At 40.7% G+C, this 20,651-nt stretch overlaps 1 protein-coding gene across 1 annotated transcript in view; it reads left to right on the top strand.

The window, feature by feature from the left end:
- Nucleotides 1-20,651, top strand: part of PEAK1 (pseudopodium enriched atypical kinase 1) — a 280,456-nt gene that overhangs the window by 238,744 nt on the left and 21,061 nt on the right. Inside the window, exons 7-8 of the mRNA XM_021711072.1 lie at nt 18-211; nt 18,772-19,517. Of these exons, the coding sequence (XP_021566747.1) occupies nt 18-211; nt 18,772-19,517 (940 nt within the window). The remainder of the gene's footprint in view (nt 1-17; nt 212-18,771; nt 19,518-20,651) is intronic.

The raw sequence follows: 20,651 nt of genomic DNA, 5'->3' as shown, positions 1-20,651 counted from the left end.
GTTCTGATTTGTTTCAGTCATGTGACCCATGAAGTGACAGAAGACTTTTCTCCTCGGGATCTAAGAACTGTTATTGTGAAGCAAGATGGTAGGGGCAGCACTTCAGTCACACCAGCATCGCCCCTCCCTGAACTGGAAAGAGAAGAGGAAAAAGGAGACATTTCGGATCCCAAGGACCTAAACCCCTGTAGTGCAACATACAGCAACTTAGGTAAGTGCGAATGTCATGGGAATAGTGTAGTATTTAAACTTTGCCTTTTTATGGACTAGCCAAATATTTTGTTTTCCTGGAAAATGATTTTTATTGCTCCATGAAGCAAAACTTGGGTCATTGGAGTTACAAACTTTAGCACACATCAGAAGAAAGTTCTGGTGTTTATTAGGCATGTATTAAATACCTGCTACTATGAGCTCTGTGCCATGTATTAAGGGTACTGATATGGTCCCTCCCTACCTTGAGGGACTCACCTGGGGGGAAGAGGTAAATTTGTTTGGTTTTTTTAAATAAATTTGTTAATGATTTTAGCATTATATGGTAAACACAGTGATGGAGATATACATGGAATGTTTTTAATATTATACAGGGAAGAAGGTGTCAAAAGATACCTTCCTGGATATAATTTCTGAACTGATGTAATTGGTTGACAGAGGGGAGAAATAGTATTCCAATCAGAGGCAACAATATGAGCAAAACCACAGTGGTACCAACAGCTTGGCACTTTTGGGTACCACAGGTATTTAGTGTTGCTGAAATGTGAAGTGGAGAGTTAGCCAGTATTGTGCCTTTCAGTCTAAAACCTTAGACTTTTTGCTATTTGTGATAGTGAACCATCAAAGGATTTTAAGCAGAAGAGTAACACGATTAGGTTTATGTTTTAAAACATCCACTCTGCAGGCTGCCATGTGAGGGTGGATTATTTAGTAGCAGGAAATCTAGTAGTTGGATACTATTGCAGGACCACATAAAGGGAAGCCTCAACTCAGATTAACGGGGGGCGGGGGCACAGTGGACAGATTGGAGAGCTATTTAAGAAGTAACTTACACAGGTTGGATGGCATAAAGAATCTGTGATGTGTCCCAGATTTCTGGCTTGGATCAAGCAGACCCGAGGAAGAAAAATCTAGTCACTGGGAATATTTAGGGAGAGGTTGGAGGGCCATCTCTCAGACGCAGTGCAGAAGGCTGCACGCACTCAAAGAGGATTGAGCTAAATTACCTCAGAGGTGCTGCCAGTGCATGGTTTCTTCAGTTCTCTGATCATCTTCACTCTTCTTTGATTGCTCGGTGACTTCTGATCTGTCTCCCTCCCTTGAGTGTCACACAGTTTCTTTCCTTCTGAAAAGTAAAGCCTGAGGCAGAATAAGGATTTCTCAGTGCTCTTCTCCCAAAAGTCAGGAGAGAGGCGAGTAGCACAGACCACCTTGTGCAGAGCACAAGCGAGAATCGTATGAACTGCTTGTTCCTCAGACCCTGTTTAGAAACCAGTAGTAAACTAGAAATTGACCTTCTGTGTGACCCAGCAATCCCCCAACTTGGGAATATACCCAAAGGAATTCAAATCATCCTACAAAAAAGATACTTGCACACACATGTTTACTGCAGCACTATTCACAATAGTAAAAACATGGAGCCAACTGTACCGCCCATCAAAACTAGACCGGATTAAAAAAATGTGGTACAGCCGGGCTCAGTGGCTCAGCCTGTAATCCCGCGCCTTTGGGAGGCTGAGGTGAGTGGATTGCCTGAGCCCGTGGGTTCGAGACCTACCTGGGCAGGCGACACCCCATCTCTACAATAAATAAAAAACAATTAGCTGGGTGTGGTAGCGTGCACCTGTAGTTCCAGCTACTTGGAAGGCTGAGGCGGAAGGATCGCCGGAGCCCAGCAGGTCGAGGCTACGGTGGCCGGGAGCGGCCACTGCACTCCAGTCTGGGCGACAGTGAGACTCCAACTCAAAAAAAAAAAAATGTGGTGCATATACACCATGGAATATTATGGAGCCATAAAGGAGGACAAACATATGGACTTCGCAGCAACTTGGTTGGATTTAGAGTCTATCATACTCAGTGATCTATCATAGAAACAAAGAACAGAGTACCACATGTTCTTACTCATAAGCGGACTTTGAACAATTACCATAATACTACAAGAAAGGGATTGGCAGTAGCAGGATACTTCCAGGGTGGGGGCAGGTACACAACATCAATAGGGGTACCTGCTCTCGAACCACGCAAAGTGGGGACCAAAGGGAGGCCCAAACTTTACCTGCATGATGTCCATTTGTATACCTAATCCTGAATTGCACCCCACTTCTTTAAAATAAAATAAAATGAAAGAAAGAAAGAAACCGGTAGTGGATGTCACTGATACATTTCCCTACCTAGTTTCTCATATAGTTTCTGGTCTTTTTCCTCCATCAATTTATTTTAAGGAAAAATCATTCTAAGACCAACTAGCATACTTGGAAATAAAGTAGTCCCCAGCAGGCCAAAAGGTTGAGGTAACACTGTGGGAGAAATTCTTGAATATCTCCTTTTGGGATAACGTGTAGTAATTTTCCATTTAGTATGGAAAGTCTTCCATTCTAAGTTCAGAAGCCATATATGATTTGAGAGTAGGGGAAGCATACTACAGTTTACCTGAGAAATTATCTTGGATACCATTTTCCAATTAGAATAGATTTTATGGTCAAACAGCTTATTGGGCTTTTCCCATTGTTTTATATTTTATGAAGCATATTACATGATAAAGATTTGCTGTTTACTACTGTATGCCCTCAGTAGTAAATTCCTCAATTCCTTTGTCAGAAATTCTAAGTATTCTTACACCAAAATTTCTTTCATGATGTCTCCAGTAAAATATATAATAATTTTCACTAATTGTGTAATAATTTTCACTAATTATATGATATGGCATCTTCTTTAAAAAATTTTCATTCATGCCGGGCTCGGTGGCTCAGCCTGTAATCCCGCGCCTTTGGGAGGCTGAGGTGAATGGATTGCCTGAGCCCGTGGGTTCAAGACCCGCCTGGGCAGAGAGACCTCATCTCTACAATAAATCAAAAACTCAGCCGGGTGTGGTAGCACATGCCTGTAATTCCGGCTACTCGGAAGGCTGAGGCGGAAGTATCGCCGGAGCCCAGCAGGTCGAGGCTGCGGTGGCCGGGAGCGGCCACTGCACTCCAGTCAAGGTGACAGAGTGAGACTCCAACTCAAAAAAAAAAAAAATTTTTCATTCACCAACATTAATTAAAGTTAACTATTTTATCCCATTGTCTTCTCGGTTATGAAAATTTGCAGAAAAAAATTAAGTGTTGCCTTCATGAATATTCTTTTTTTAATCCTAAAACATGAGAATCTTTTCTTTTTAATTGACACATTGGCTTATACAATTGGAGCAGCTCAGGCTAATCCTCTAACTTAGAGCCATACAAATCCCATTATATATCTACTCTTAAAAATTGTTCTCAATAACATATGAGTTAGTTTCTTGTAAAAAAATGTTTTACTATTCAGGTAGGTTATAATTGATTCATCATAGTACACTGTTAGGTCAGACCCGACGGGGGCCTCTGCAATCTGGTGCAATGCAAAAGATCCAAAGAATTGCACAGAAGTTAGACTGGAAAGTATAGTTTAATTAAAGTAAGTTAGAGAGAGAGAGGAGATTCAATTCCCCAAGGCAGGGGAGGGTGCCAAAGCTTAGGAAACAAGGCGGCCATAGCTCCAAGAGCCATGTGGCCAGACCAGAATTTAGCAAAACAATGACCACCTGCATTAATATTCTAAGTTCCTCAAATATTAGCTCAATTTAATCTTCTCAGTCACCTTAGGAATTATTATCTGCATTTTTCAGATGAGGAAAGTGAGGCAGAGTACCTTGCTCAAAACCACAGAACTTACAAGAGTTGAGCCAAGATTGGATCCCAGACAACCTTAGCCACTAGACTATCATGCTCTTAATCACTAAATTCTTGAACTGAAGAGCTGCTACTATCTCCTTTTTTTGTTAAGTCAAAAAAAAGGAGAGTTTAAGATTTTTAAAACAAACCATGAGTACATAGAGTGCAAAACCCAAAAAGGTTACAGATGCCCTGTCAGAAAGATAGCGTTCATCTACCTGTTGCTTTGCCTTTCAAAGTACTTACAAGTAAAAAACCAGCTGGGTGTGATGGTACATGCCTGTACTCTCAGCTACTCAAGAGGCTGAAGCAAGAGGACTGCTTGAGCCCAGGAGTTCGAGGCTGCAGTGAGCTGTCATTCCAACCTGGGTGACAGAGTGTGTCCCATTCCAAAAAAAAAGTATGTGATACCAACGAGTATTGTCATTTTCCTTCAGTGCTTAAGGTGCTGTGTACTTACTCCACAGAGTATGACACATGGTTAGCTGCTTCTTTAGAAAGTTAATAGACAGAAGTGACTCCAACAGTCCAAAGCTGAGGATTTTTTTTTGGTCTTGTTGTTATTGTTATAACAACAAGACCTACTGGAACAAGTATTTTAGCTGGCATTTGGAGTAATACTTTTAAGAACTCATTTATATACAGTTTTAAACTAGCCTTTTGAGTAATTTTTTTGATTTAAGGTCTTGATAACAAAAAACTGATGTGTTTGAAAACTGAAAGGCAATAAAAACCTCTTTAGATCCTTTTAGATATTTAAATATTTTAAACATTCCAAGGCCTTCTTTCTTTTAATTTCTTTCTTTCTTTTTTTATTTTATTTTATTTTTTGAGTTGGAGTCTCACTCAGTTGCCCAGACTGGAGTGCAGTGGCTGCTCCTGGCCACCACAGCCTCAGCCTGCTGGGCTCCAGCAATCATTCCACCTCAGCCTTCCAAGTAGCTGGAATTACAGGCGCACGCTACCACGCCTGGCTAATTTTTTTGATTTATTGTAGAGATGAGGTCTCACCAAGTTGCCCAGGTGGGTCTCAAACCCGCAGGCTCAGGCAATTCACTCACTTCGGCCTCCCAAAGTGCGGGATTACAGGCTGAGCCACCGAGCCCAGCCTTTCTTTTTTTAATAAAGCAGAGGGTGGATGGAGTGATGTAGAAGAAACTATGGGAGGAAAGTTCAGAGTTGCCATCATTTTTACTGTGGAATTTATTTCTGAAAATTTCATTGTAGAACGGGCTTAGGGAGTAGTGTAATATCACAGGAAAAAAGATAGGCTTGTGAGGATCAGAGAGATTTAGGCTCATATCGCAGCATGGCATTGCCCACCTGCATGACTGTGGGCCGGCTGTTTAACACAGCTGCTTCAGTTTCCTCATCTGAAATGCTGGAACGGTGACATCTACTTTGCAGGGCTGGTGACAGAAGAAGTACTTGGTCCATAGAAATGCTTAAGAAATGTGAAGTTCCTTTGCTTCACCCCCAGCACATACTGTTCTTTCTCCTTCAAATGTTAGCTGTACTAGCCAGAAAATGTAGAATATAGTGGAAAGGATTTTTAATAGTTTAGTAGGTGGCTTGAATTAGTAGAACAACAAAATGGAAATCCTACAAGTGTTGACTGCCTGCACAGCTGATGGCCAAAGATGTAAAACAAAAGACGTGCTGCAGGACCCCAAAGTAGCTCCTAGGGACCAGAAGAGAGATGATACATAGCAGCGATGTCACTGTGCAGACCCAGTTCCTCAAGATCTGCCAGCTATGGCAAAATAGAGGGATGTGGTTTGGATTTATCTTGCAATTCCCACATTTCTTATATAGTTCTGAAAACTAAGTTTAAAAAAAAAAACTCAAGCCGGGCTCGGTGGCTCAGCCGGTAATCCCACGCCTTTGGGAGGCTGAGGTGAGTGGATTGCCTGAGCCCGCAGGTTTGAGACCCGCCTGGGCAGCGAGACCTCATCTCACAATAAAGAATAAAAAAAAAAAAAATCAACCGGGCATGGTAGCGCATGCCTGTAATTCTGGCTACTTGGAAGGCTGAGGCGGAAGGATCGCCGGAGCCCAGCAGGTCGAGGCTGCGGTGGCCGGGAGCAGCCATTGCACTCCAGTCTAGACGACAGAGTGAGACTCCAACTCAAAACAAAAACAAAAAACCCAGCTGGAATAGGCTTTGATTACCCTCCTCAGAACTCCTGTCAGACCTCTACCCTCTAAACAGTCTTGTTATGCCACTGTGGTGGAGTTCCATTCCACAAAAGCTACTGACTTAGGCGACCTATGCATTTTTCTTTTTACTTTAGGGATTTCTCTCTAGGGTTAATGTGGATGCTATTTTTCTTGTCCTTAACATAAATAAAGCAAACTTGACTTTGTTTATAACTGAATTGAACATTAGATTTAAGAACTGTACTGTCTCGTACAATAGCCACTAGCCATATCTGGCTACTTAAATATAAGTTTTAGCCGGGCTCGGTGACTCAGCCTGTAATCCTGCGCCTTTGGGAGGCTGAGGTGAGTGGATTGCCTGAGCCCGCGGGTTCGAGACCCACCTGGGCAGCGAGACCTCATCTCTACAATAAATCAAAAAATCAGCCGGGCGTGGTGGCATATGCCTGTAATTCTGGCTACTCGGAAGGCTGAGGGGAAGGATCGCCGGAGCCCAGCAGATCGAGGCTGCGGTGGCCGGGAGCGGCCACTGCACTCCAGTCTGGGTGACAGAGTGAGACTCCAACTCAAAAAATAAATAAATAAATAAATATAAGTTTTTTAAAATAGAAATTCAGTTCCTCTGTCTCACTGACAACATTCAAGTGTCCAGTAGCCACATGTGGCTAGTAGCTGTTGTGTTGAACAGCACAGATATAGAACATTTCCATTGTCACACAGCGTTCTATTGACCATCACCGCTTTAAAGTTGGCTATTTGGGGGATTTATATTGTCTTCTGTGTTGCACAAAAGTCATATTGGACTTTATGCAACTTGACAACTTCCTCAGAAGGTTGTCCCTTGCAGAATGATGATTTTACTCTGGGTGGTGGTCATATGAGATCACTGAACGAACTCTGATTTGTAACACCTTAACCTACTCCCCAAACTGAATTGTATAGGGTGTCTGTCACCCAAAATGATTTCCCAAATAAGTGATAGAATTTCTTTTTTGTTCTGGGCTGGAATGTAGTGGTGTAATCATAGCCCATTGCAACCTTGAACTCCTGGACTCAAGGCATCCTCCTACCTCAGCCTCCCAAGTAGATGGGTCTACAGGCATATACCACCATACCTGGCTGATTTTTTAAAGTGTTTTGTAGAGATGGGGTTTTGCTATGTTGTCCAGGCTGGTCTCAAATCAGGAACATGCAGTGAGTTCTACTCTGTTGGAAATAAGCTAGGGACTTTAGCTCTCCTTCATTTACTTTGCAAACGAGTACTCCATCTATTGCTTTTTGGATCTATCATGTGTCCCTTTATTTGACAGATTTGTGGCTTACTCCTCTTTCTGTATCCCAACAGCCTAGCACATTGTCTAAAACACACAGTAGGTGCTAAGAATGTGTTTGAATGAATGAGCTGAAAGTAACTTCTGGGTTTGACTTTAGAAGATTATCAGATTAGGGGAAATCTCCTCTGCTCAGGAAAGTTCATGTAGGAAATTTTCATGTCACAGTTTTATGCTCCATTAGTCAGCAGGCGTTTCTTTTTCTGATATAGTACTTAATCCATGGGTTTCCTAATTTAAGGAATTATATAAATCATGCTTCTGTTTCCCTTCTGTAGGTCCCCACAAGAAACTGTTGACATTTCTCATTTTATTTACTTTGAACATTTCCTTAAGGCTGTATCCTTCAAAGAGTGAAAGAAAACACTTAAAAGGCTTATGTCTCTAAAACTTCCTTTAGTATTATATTGTCAGTGTTACATTTTAAGAGGCAGATATACTTAAAAGAATGTCATTACATCACTAGTCTTGATGTTGTAATTATGGATTAATGTCATTATAAATGCCAGCTTTTAAAAAAAAAAATCCTTCTGAAGAACACACTACCATTCATTTATTTACTTAACAAATAATTATGAGCAGACATTATCCTACACACTGAAAAGTTAATGATTTGAACCAAAGATTTTTAAATTGCAGTTTTAGATTATCTGGATGTTTTTAAAAAAGCAAAACAGGTTGACAGCTTTGAACATTTGTTTGAGCAGTTGTTGTACTTCCTAATATTGGTATTATTTCTATTTAAAAAGGAAGCCTAGAATATGTCCTTAAGTTAGTAACATTCATATTTTAAAATAGTTTCCCATAAACTGGAATTAGTTGACAGAGTACAATATTCAAATTACATGGATAACTTACCCCCACAGAAATAATCTCTGTTTTTGGAGAGGTTTTCACTAATGAGGCCTTAAAAAAATCGAGTCTGTCAGCTGCTGTACCACTGACATTCTTTTTTTTTTTTTTTTGAGTTTGAGTCTCACTCTGTCGCCCAGACTGGAGTGCAGTGGCACGCTCCCGGCCACTGCAGCCTCAACCTGCTGGGGCTCCAGCGATCCTTCCACCTCAGCCTTCCAAGTAGCTGGAACTACAGGCGCGCACTACCACACCCGGCTAATTTTTTGATTTATTGTAGAGATGAGGTCTCGCCAAGTTGCCCAAGCCGGTCTCGAACCCACGGGCTCAGGCAATCCACTCACCTCAGCCTCCCAAAGCACAGGATTACAGGCTGAGCCACTGAGCCCAGCTCCACTGACATTCTTTAAAGTGGTCTATGTATCTGTTTATTTGAAGCTAAGCCCAAAGTGATCCTGGAGGTCAGATTCGTTTTATCGTTTGATGTGAAGTTGATATCCCCTGTGGTTTGCCAGTTGCTGCTTGTATTTGACTGTGGTAGGCCCCAGCGCAGTAATCATGCCTGGTAGATGAGGACCATTCCTCATAAGCTGCCCATGTCTGCTGGCAGGGGATGATACAGTGAGCGCTAGGCTCAGCTGATGAGAGACCCTACACATTTGACAAGGTGGGTGCACAGCAGTGGTGTATGGCATCATCTGGATTTATAAACTCTAGTGTGTGTTTCCCAGTTTGAAGATAATCATTTCTCCCCGTCCTCTCTTTTCCCATTCTCCTCTGTATTTGTTTTGAGCTCTGAGGAAAAGATTAGGGGTGAAGATTGAAATTACAATCTAAAAAGGAAGATATGTTCCATTTATTTGGGCTTTAATATTTTCATTCAGCAAATATTTGTTGAGCACCAACTATCTCCCTGGTACCAGACTAGATACTGGAAATGTTAATGTGGCCTTCAAGGACTCCTGGTCTTTGGGAGAAATAGACATGGGACTGGACTCTCAGGAATCCATGTGGCAGTTGCTGTGATGCAGTATGTACAGGTCTAATGAAAGCCTCTGTCTAGAGAAGTCTGGGAGAGGGTCGCAACAAGTGTATCTTTTATAATACCTGTAGGAAATGGAGAACCACTGAAGAATTCTGAGTAGAGGCACAACCAGGATTTCGAAAAGATCGTTCTGGGAACTCCCTATGAGATGACAGGAGGCAGAACCAGGAAACTATGTCATTCCAGTCTTGCTGGAGTAAAGAGCTAACTGTGGTCATTAGCATGCCACTCCTGTCTAGATGCACCATTGTTAAGTGCCTTTAATCTCTAGCATCCTAAGACAATAAAGATGACCAGGTCATAAGCCAACATCTGCTGCTTTTCAGAACATGATACAGGACCTTGTCTGTCAGTCTAAAGGCATTTGTCAATGGGAAAAAGTAAAGATGTGGAGCATGTGAACTCAAAAAGAGGAAAGTAAGTGAGTGTGATTTAGTCAAACATATTTGTCTAAAAGAACTTTTTTAGCATATTGCAAGGCAAGATTTAGAACATGATCTATTTTTTTCTGTTTAGAGAGCCAGTATGCCACAAAAATGTGGAGTATGTGATGTTATATCAGGCCTGCTGAAAGCTGAGTGTGGTGTCTGGTCCCAGAGGCTTGAGAGGAATGTACAGGATTAAAAGTTTAAAATAAAAACAGCCAAGATACCAAGCTTTTAAAACATTGACCCAAATGATTGGAATTCGTTTAGTAGAACTTGCCTTTCTTGGAGGAAAAAAAACTGAAGACACAATACACTTTTAGACTGCAGAGAATGGCTTGACCTACTTGCATGGATTGTGGAATGTTCGTGGTTTCATTTGGGACGCATACATTTCTGATTCTCATGCAGAAATCTCTTAGCTCCCAGGAGAGCATATTCTGCTCTTTGGGAAGAGAGGCCAAATTACTTATCTTTATTTCCTTGCCACCTTGGCTGTTCATTCCCATTTTGAAATGATGACTGACTCTGTGGACTCCCTATCCCTTAGTATGGCAGATGCTTAATGTGCACCTGCTATGTGCCTCATACTACACCAGGTTCTGAGAGGATGGACACACACACACACACACACACACACACACACACACACACACACACACACACATTATGAAAGGCTAAAAATGTTTAAATAGAGCCAAAAGTGCTAAGAGAACACAGGAAGAAGCGATGGCTTCTGGCCTGAGGTGGGGAGTGGCGAGTAGAGAAAAAATGTTTCCATGAAAAAGTGCCAGGTGAGTTGGACCAAGGACAGACACCTTTGCTAAGGCAGATATGTTGAAATAAAAGCATGGAGCATATTAAAAGAACAGGAAGTAAGTGATGCATATGGAAGGGTTGATGAGAAATAGTAGATAAGGGAGAGCCTTAACCAACTTGCTGGGGAGTTTGAACTTTATTCTACAGGTTGCAGAGAGTAGCACGGTCAGACATCTTCCACCTCCCTGATAAGCATTAAATTGCTGCTGCTGCTTTTGCTGTTGCTAGACCTTGTCTTCCCTATCAGTTCTGAGGTAATAAAAGAAAAAAGTACTTTGGGAATTCTCCATTTCTCTCAAGTCCATGATTAGTTTTGTTTGTTCAAATTCAGAGAACTGAATAGAAAATGGAAGCCTGTAAAGCCCCTTAGAGGGCCCACATTGGAATGAGCAGAAGTGGGTTCAAGTTTCTAGTTGTTTCTTCCATTCCACTCTCAGCCACGTTCTTTGCTTGGTCTTGGGGACACAAATGAGACAGTCCCTGCCAGTGAACAAACCAGTAGGGAATTCAGAAAGAGACACAAGTCAAGTGTTGTTAAGTGCTTAGAGAGAAATGTTCACAGGGTCTATCTGAGGTCCCACGGAAATTGAGATCCGCCTTGGGGAATGAACTGAGAGACGCTCCCCAGAGGCAGCATGTTTAAAGATGAGGAGAGTGGGAAACTATTCCTGGAAGGGGATCAGCATGAGCAAAGACACAAAGCATGAAGGAAGCAGTGAGTAGCCAAGAATGATGGGGAAATGGCAGACCATGACTTAGGACACAAGAAGAAATGCTTCCAGAGAAGCAGGTATATACCAGGTCGGGCCATGAATGGCTTGCTTGTGTCCTTGAAGATTTGAACTTGATCTTTAGGACAGGATTTTTTGAAACACAGAAGTTCCGTGATCAGCTTTGGTGTTGGAAAAGAAATCTCTGTAGTAGCCAGGGAGGCAAAACCAGAGACAGCAGTAACAGGAGACCGTGTCAGGCAAGCAGACAAGGTGATAAGGGCCTAACCTGGTGCGGTTCTCTGTTTCTGGTCTACTCTGTAGCTCTTCATCTCTGAAAGGTTTGGGTGAACAACTGAAAAATGAGGATTTGTTGCAAAGCACACTTCCATCATCTTGCAAATAAACCATGGTCTGACTTCTCACATTAACCAGGAAAGTAGGGCTGGGCAGCTCTGGAAAAGAGTCCTCACTATCACAGGAAAAGTTCAGTCAGCACTTGAGTCCTTACGTCCTTGGTGACATGAGGGACACAGAAGAGGGGAAAGATGTGACTGAAACTGAATGTGTGGTGGTTTCCAGGAATGGATTGTTGATTTGCATTATGGAGATATAATTTGCCTTCCATAAAAATTTGCATTCCTCTTAGAATATGCAATTCAATGAGTTGTAGTTTATTCGCAGAGTTCTGAAACCAGGCCGGACATGGTGGCTCACCCAGTAATCCCAGCACTTTGGGAGGCCGAGGCGAGAGGATTGCTTGAGCCCAGGGGTTTGAAACCAGCCTGGGCAACTTGGTGAGACCTTGTCTCTATAATAAATCAAAAAAACTAGCAGCCCGTGGTGGCATGCCTCTGTAGTTCCAGCTACCTGGAAGGCTGAGGCAGAAGGATCGCCTGAGCCCAGCAGGTTGAGGCTGCAGTGGCAATGAGCGTGCCACTGCACTCCAGCCTGGATGACAAAGAAGAGTGAAACCTCAACTCAAAAAAAAAAAAATTCTGAAACCATCACCACTATCTAATTTTGGAACATTTTCATCATCCCAGACAAAAAGCCATTAGGAATCACTCCTCATTTTCCCCTTCCTCGATCCCCAGCAACCACTAATCTGTCTCTCTACTGTCATATATGTCTCAGTGTTTCATATAAGTGGAATCATATAATATGTGGTCATTTGAGACTGGTTTCTCTCACTTAGCATAATGTTTCCAAGGTTTAACTATGTCCTAGCATGTGTCAGCACTTCATTCCTCCTTATGACTGGATAATATTCAATTGTATGGGTACACCACATTTTGTCTAGCCACTCATTAGATGGACACTTGGGTTGTTTCTATTTTTTGGCTACTGTGAATGCTGCTGCTAATGAATATTTATGTATACATTTTTGTGTGAACATGTTTTTAATTCTCTTGGGTGTATACCTAGCAGTGAAAATGCTGGGTCCTATGGTAACTCTATGTTTAACGTATGTTTAACTTTTTGAGGAACTACCAAAATATTTTCCAAAGTGGCTGTACCATTTTAGAGTCTCACTAGCAGTGTAGTGTTTGAACTTCTCCACATTATCACCAATACTTGTCTGTGGTTTTTTATTGTAGCTAGCCTAGTGGATGTGGAGTGATGTCTTATGATGGTTTGGGTTTGCATTTCCTTCGTAAGTGATGATGCTGTCTCTCCACATGCTTATTGGCCATTTATATTTCTTCTTTGGAGAAATGTCTGTGTAAATCTTTTGCCCATTTTTACTCAGGTTATTTACCTTTTTTTGTAAGAGTTCTTTATATATTGTGGATACAAGTCTTTTATCAGATACATAATTTTATCATATGTTCCCCTATTTTATGGGTTGTCTTTCCACTTGAAGATGTCCTTCAAAGAATAAAAGTTTTTAATTTGTATTGATTTCTGGTGTATCTAGTTTGTTCTTTTATCACTTATCCTTTAGATATCACATCTAAGAAACCATTGCCTAACCCAAGGTTGCAAATGTATTTTCTAAGAGTTTTTAGTTTTAGCTTGTATATTTAAATTTTTGATACATTTTTAGTTAAATTTTGTGTCTACTGTGAGGTAGAGGTCCCATTTCACTCTTTGCTTGTGGGTAGCCAGTTGTCCCAGAACCATTTGTTGAAAAAACTATTCTTTCCCTCATTGAATTATCCTGGCAATCTTGTCAAACATCAATTTACCATAAATATAAGTTTATGGGAGGAGGGAGATGGGATTAACAGTAGCAAATATCTGTCTGGGGATGGGGAAACACCTCTTATCAACAGGGTGCCTGAATGAAGCATAATTGTACACCTAACCCTTAACTGTACCCCACAAAACCATAATAAAAAATATTGATTATGAAAATATATATATATAAATTTATTTCTGGACTCTCAAATCTATTCCATTCATTTATATTCCTATTCTTATGCTGGTATACACAGTCTTGATTACTGTAGCTTTTTAGTAAGTGAAATTAAAAAGTGTGTTTTCTTTTTTTTGAGTTGGGGGTCTTACTCTGTCACGCAGGCTGGAGTGCAATGGCATGATCATGGCTTCCGACAGCCTTAGGCAGCCCTTCTGCCTCAGCCTCCTGACTGGATGACTACAGGCATGTGCCACCACGCCCAGCTAATTTTTTTTTTTTTTTGGTAGACATGAGGTCTCACTATGTTATCTTGGCTGGTCTCAAATTCCTGGGCTCAAGCAATTCTCTCACCTTGACTTCCCAAATGCTGGGATTCGAGTTATGAACCACTGAGCCTAGCTGAATTTTCTAACTTTGGCTACTCTGGGTCTCTTGTATTTCCATGTAAATTTTTAGATCAGTCTGCCAATTTCTGCAAGAAAACCAGTTGGAATTTTGATAGAGATTGCATTAAATCTGTAGATCAATTGGGAAGAGTATTTTTATCCTACCAATATTAAGTCTCTGATCCAAGGGCATAAGATATCTTTCTATACATTTGAGTCTTTTAAAATTTCTTTCTACAGTGTTTTGCTGTTTTCTGTATACAAATCTTATACTTTGTTTTGTTAAATTTAGTTCTAATTACTTTTTTTATGATGTCATAATTACTAATTACTTTTTTATGATGTCATAAATAGAACTTTTTTCTTAATTTATTTTTGGATTGTTCATTGCTAGCATAAAGACATGCAGTGGGTTTTTGTATCTTGATCTTGTATACTGTAAACTTGCTGAGTTGGTATATTCTAATTCTTATGTGTGGATTCCTTAGACTTCTCAGTATATAAGATTATGTCATCTGTGAATAGAGGTAGTTTTACCTCCTTCTTTCCAATATGGATATCTTTATCTCTTTTTTTCCCCTAATATCCCTTATTAGAACCTCCAGTACAATGTAGAATAGAAATGGCAAAACAGAAATCTCTATCTTGTTCCTGATATCAGTGGGGAAACATCCAGTCTTTTATCATTAATCATAATGTTAACTCTTTGTTTCACATAGATGCCTGTTATCAGGTTGAGAATGTTACCTTCTGTTTCTATTGAGTGTTATTGTTGAAAAAGTACTGGATTTTATCAAATGCTTTTTCTGCATCTGTTGAAGTGGTCGTGTAAGTTTTTTCCTTTATTCTGTTAACCTGATATTTTACATTGATAACGTTTCAGATGGTAAACCAACCTTGCATTCCTGAGATAAGTCCCACCTTGACATGGTGAATAATTCTTTTTATATGTTGCTGGATTCCATTTGCTAGTATATTGTGTGAATTTTTGCATCTGTATTCATAAGGGATATTAGTCCCTACTTTTCTTATGATGTCTTTGTCTGGCTTTGTCATATTGGTAACATTTGTCCCCATTGAATTCAAGTTGAAAATGTTTTCTCCTTGTATTTTTTGGAAGAATTTGTGGAAGATTGGTATTAGTACTTCTTTAAATGTTTGATAGAATTAATCAGTGAAGCCGTCTGGTCTTGAGTTTTTCTTTATGCGAATTCTTAAAAATACCAAATCAATTTATTTCCTTGTTATAGGTACCTATACAATTCTACTACTTTTTCTCTTTTAAAAGCCCTAAATATTTATTTCTTCAGTCACTCAAGAAATATTTATTGAGTGTTTATTATATCCAGATTCTGTTCTTGGCACAGAGATTACAAAAATGAATAAAATAAAATCCTTTGCCCGTTTGGAGCTTAGCATTCTCATGTTCTTTCTCTCTCTCTCTTGCTCTCATGCACATGCTCACACACTCTGTGTGTGTGTGTGTGTGTGTGTGTGTGTGTGTGTGTGTGTGGATGCATGTAAATGTTTATTTACTGTAGCTCTATTTTGTGTAAAAATTTGCTACATGCCATCAGTGGAGAAAGGAGGTTCTTAGGTTTAATAGATAATATTTCTATATAATAGGCCTTAGATATTCTTGAAGAAAGTTGTATGCATGGGAAATGGAATACAGTCATATGCCATGTAATGATATTTTGGTTAGCAACAGACTACATATATAACAGTGATGTCATAGGATTATAAAGAAGCTGAAAAATTCCTATCGCCTAGTGACATAGCCATCATGACATTGTAGCACAATGCATCACTCATGTGTTTGTGGTGGTACTGGTGTAGACCTACTGCCCTGCCAGTTGTATAAAAGTAGAGCACGTACAGTTATGTATAGTACATAATACTTCATAATAAATGACTATGCTACTGTTTATGCATTTATTATACTATGCTTTTAACATTATTTTAGAGTGTACCCCTACTTAACTGTAAAACAGCCTCAAGCAGGTTTTTCAGGAGGTGTTTTAGAGGAAAGCTTTGTTATCATAGGAGATGACAGCTGCATGCATGTTATTGCCCCTGAACACCTTCCAGTAGGACAAGATTTGGAGGTGGAAGACAGACTGATGTTCTTGAATCTGTATAGGCATAAGCTACTATGTGTGTTTGTGTCTTCATTTTTAACAAAAAAGTTTTAAAATAAAAAATTATAAAAATAGAAACTTATAGTAATATAAAGATACAAGGAAAGATGTTTTTTGAACAGCTGTACAATGTGTTTGTGTGTTAAGCTAAGTGTTATACAAGAAGTAAAAAAGTACATAAAGCAAAAGAGTTACAGTAAGTTATTAGGTGAATTTATTATTGAAGAAAGGAAATTTGTTTAAATACGTTTAGTATAGTCCAAGTGTACAGTGTTTATAACGTCTACAGTAGTGCACAGAAATGTCCTAGGCCTTCACATTCACCCACTCACCCACTCACTCACTTACCCACAGCTACGTCCAGTCCTGCAAGCTCCTTTCATGGTAAGTGCCCCGTTTTTGTCTTTTGTACTGTATTTTTACTGTACTTTTTCTATGTTTAGATACATAGTACTTAACATTGTGTTACAGTTGCCTACAGTATTCAGTACAGTAACACGCTGCACAGGTTTATAGCCTAGGAACAATAGCCTACACCCTATAGCTTAGGTGTGTAGTAGCTATGCCATCTAGGTTTGTGAAGTACACTCCATGATGTTTGCACAGTGACAAGATTGCCTAACAACATGTTTCTCGGAACTTATCCCCGTAGTTAAGCGAAACATGACTGCATATTGTTATTACAATCACAGTTTATTTTAGTGCTTACTGCTGGCATTGCTACAAGGACATGATTTTAACAAAACGTACCACCACCTCTATTCATTATCATTCTTGGAACTATCCAGTGCCTTCTACTCTGTACCATCATCAAGTAGGAGCAGGTGTCAGCTTCCTAGGCTGCTGTAACAGGGTACTGCAAATGAGTGACTTCAAACAAAAGAAATGCATTCTCTCTCAGTTATGGAGGTTAGGAGTCTGAAATCAAGGTGCCAGCAGGGCCGTGCTCTCTCTGAGGCACTAGGTGGGCTCCCTCCTTGCCATGCCCAGCATGGCCCTCGACGCTTGGCAGCCCTTGGTCTGCAGCTGTGTCGCTCCGGCGTCCGCCTCCATCATGGTCTGGTGTTCCCCCTGTGTGTCTCTGTCTTCACATGGTGTTTCTTCTTCCAAGCATGCCGGTCACACTGGGTTAGGGCCTACCCCAATGGCCTTGCCTTGCTTTGATTACATCTACGAAGACTTTTTCCTAAACAGTGTCACATTCACAGGTACCAGGGATTAGGGTTTCAACACGCCTTTTGGGGAGATATAATTCAGCCCATTGCAGAGCATTGTACTCTAACTATGAAGTCGTGAGTACAGGCCTCATTTTAATAACCTAATTTGCAGTAGCTTGTATGGAAATATCATGGTATATCTATCTGTTTTTTAAAAGTAATGTTTTCTCTCTATTGTACCATAAGTCCTGAAGGTATAATTGAGCACACGCATGTGCTTTGTCTTCTAAGCATAAATGCCAGAGACTAAGCAGAGGTGAGTGGTTCTCTAACTAGGGCTTATCAAAGATGTTCAAGGCTGGGATCAGTGGCTCAGCCTGTAATCCCAGCAATTTGGGAGGCTAAGGCAAATGGATTACCAGAATCCACAAGTTCGAGACCAGCCCAGGCAACTTGGTAAGACCTCGTCTCTACAATAAATAAAAAAAAATTAGCCAGGCGTAGTAGCGTGCACCTGTAGTTTCAGCTACTTGGAAGGCTGAGGTGGACAGATTGCCGGAGCCCAGCAGGTTGATGCTGGGGTAGCCGTGAGCGAGCCACTGCACTCCAGCCTGGGTGACGGAGTGAGACTCCGACTCAAAAAAAAAAGATGTTCAAAAGTAGCATCTCTCAAATCACAGGGTACATCCTCCCCCAAATCGTATATATGTATACATGCTTCCCAAACAGTCATAGAAGAGTTTGTGAATGACTGTTCAGAGCAGCAGTTGACGGCTCATATACATGTTCCCCTTACCACAGTCATGGGAATCTTATGCACAGACTAGTCTAAGCAATGTCAGAATCCATCTCTGTAGTAAAATAGCACAGCTTATGAAATTGTAGTAAAATAAAATAACACAGCTTATGAAATTGTATCCATGTGCCAGCAGATGCTATATCTATGACAAGTGCCATATACAATACAATGTAACTTTGGAACAAAAAGAATAGAAGAGTATCTTCTGAGCCCCTGTCCAGTGATCTCATTGCTAGTTTAAATTTTGTTTTTAATAATGCTCTGAAGTATTTTCTTTATCTACAATGCTGTGCTCTCTGTCTCAATGCAAATATACTTAAGTGTCTAGCATTCCCTAGTATTCTGGTATGGTGAATACACTGCTCTTAGGAGCTGGACTGGAGAATCTGGATTCCCTTTTGAAACAAAGCCCATCACCCAAGCTGGTGCCCTGTTCCTTTAGCAGAGAAATGCTGAGACTTGCATATTTTTGCTTCTACCAACTTTTGAACTCATACCTTCAATGTGTAGGTATTTGTACTTCAGTTGTTTTCATTTTCCATTTTGAATTAAGACATTGGCTCATTCTTGCATTTTCATGGCTACCACACTCCTTCCTGCTCAAATTTTATTACAAAATGAGATTGAAAACTTTACCTAATTATTCTCTTGTCTTTTCCTTTCTTTTAAAACAATACAGGGCAATCTAGAGCAGCCATGATACCTCCCAAGCATCCACGTCAGCCCAAGGGACCTTTGGATGATGCCATTGCTTTTGTGGGGAAAGCAGACCAAGAAGCACCTACTGCTTCCCAACCCACACCACCCCCACTGCCAAAGAAGATGATCATAAGAGCCAATACAGAGCCACTCTCCAAAGACCTCCAGAAATCCATGGAAAGCAGTCTTTGTGTCATGGCTAATCCCACCTATGATATCGACCCCAACTGGGATGCCAGCAGCGCTGGCTCTTCCATCAGCTATGAACTCAAGGGTCTGGACATTGAGTCTTGTGACTCCTTGGAGAGACCTTTGCACAAGGAGAGACCTGTCCCCTCAGCAGCAAACAGTATCTCCAGCTTAACCACTCTCAGTATTAAGGACAGATTTTCCAACAGCATGGAATCCCTGTCTAGCCGACGCGGGCCCTCTTGCAGACAGGGCCGGGGCATCCAGAAGCCACAGAGACAAGCACTTTATCGAGGACTTGAGAGTCGGGAGGAAGTGGTGGGTAAAATCCGGAGCCTTCATACCGATGCCTTGAAAAAACTGGCTATTAAATGTGAAGACCTCTTCATGGCTGGGCAGAAAGACCAACTCCGTTTTGGGGTGGACAGCTGGTCAGACTTCAGGCTAACCAGTGACAAACCGTGTTGTGAAGCAGGAGATGCAGTGTACTATACTGCTTCATATGCAAAAGATCCACTGAATAACTACGCAGTCAAGGTAAGGAAATGTTATACATCTCACTTTAAAATAACCAACACACTGGCATTGGGGTGGGCCCATTCTTCCTTCCTCCTTTCTTTACTCAGCAGGTTACTGAGCATCACCTTACACCAGATACTGTCATAAGCAGAGGGTTACTTACTACTTAGAGAAGAAAGCAGATATGTGAAGAGACAGAGTTTCAACAGTGTACTGCATGCAAAGACAGAGGTAAACAAAAATCCTCTGGGGGCGTGGAAGAACCCTAACTCAAACCGTAGGCATCAGAGAAGTCTTCTTGAAGTGGATCATCCTTAAGCTGTGGCTGTTTGCAAGGGCCACCTATAAGAGTGAGGTCTGCTACGTACCTTCCACTCCATGTTTCTGGCTTTATTCTCTGCTAAATAAGAGATGCTTGTCAACCCCTGTCCTATTACACCTCTACTTCTGGAGAAACATTTTATAGAGGAAGAGAACTAATACGTATTATGTGCCTGGAACTTTATTTATATAATTTATATATATAAACTTTATATATATAAACTTTATATAATTTAATCTTCACATCAATTTTTCGAGATTAAGATATTTTGCTCCATTTGACAAATGAAAAAAATGAAGTTCAGAGAGTTCTTTAGGGTCACACAGCTAACAAGTGATAGAGCTGAGTTTTAAACACAGGTATCTCTGGCTCCATAACTGCACTTTGTCCATCCTGTCACTTATTAATTTCTTACATGTATGTTGCTCATTCCAGACAACCCACTATTCAAAACAGCCAAAGCTTTTGACATCAAGAATTCTTGCCCAGTTACATTCACTGTAACAGTAAGCTATAGGTTTCATTAATGTAATGCTTTATGCATTAACTACTGTAATTAATATAATTAACTTATGAAGTCCAAAAGATATGAATTCAGATCCTGGCTCCACCCCTTAGTAACTTTGTCAATAATGGTAGCCACCCTATGGGACTGTTGTTTGGTTAAGAGAACAAAATGCCCCTGATAAGTGTTCATTTCTTTCACTACCCATGAGCTTCTTTCTAGGTTACTTTAAGGGTGTAACAATCTTTGAGCCTAAATCTCTTTCTTTTTTTTTTTTTTGAGTTGGAGTCTCACTCTGTCACCCAGGCTGGAGTGCAGTGGCCGG

Source organism: Carlito syrichta, unplaced genomic scaffold (assembly GCF_000164805.1).
Source record: "Carlito syrichta isolate Samal-C Ts95f unplaced genomic scaffold, Tarsius_syrichta-2.0.1 Scaffold81549, whole genome shotgun sequence".
NCBI classification, from domain to species: Eukaryota; Metazoa; Chordata; class Mammalia; order Primates; family Tarsiidae; genus Carlito; species Carlito syrichta.
This window is presented reverse-complemented; position numbering and strand designations above follow the sequence as displayed.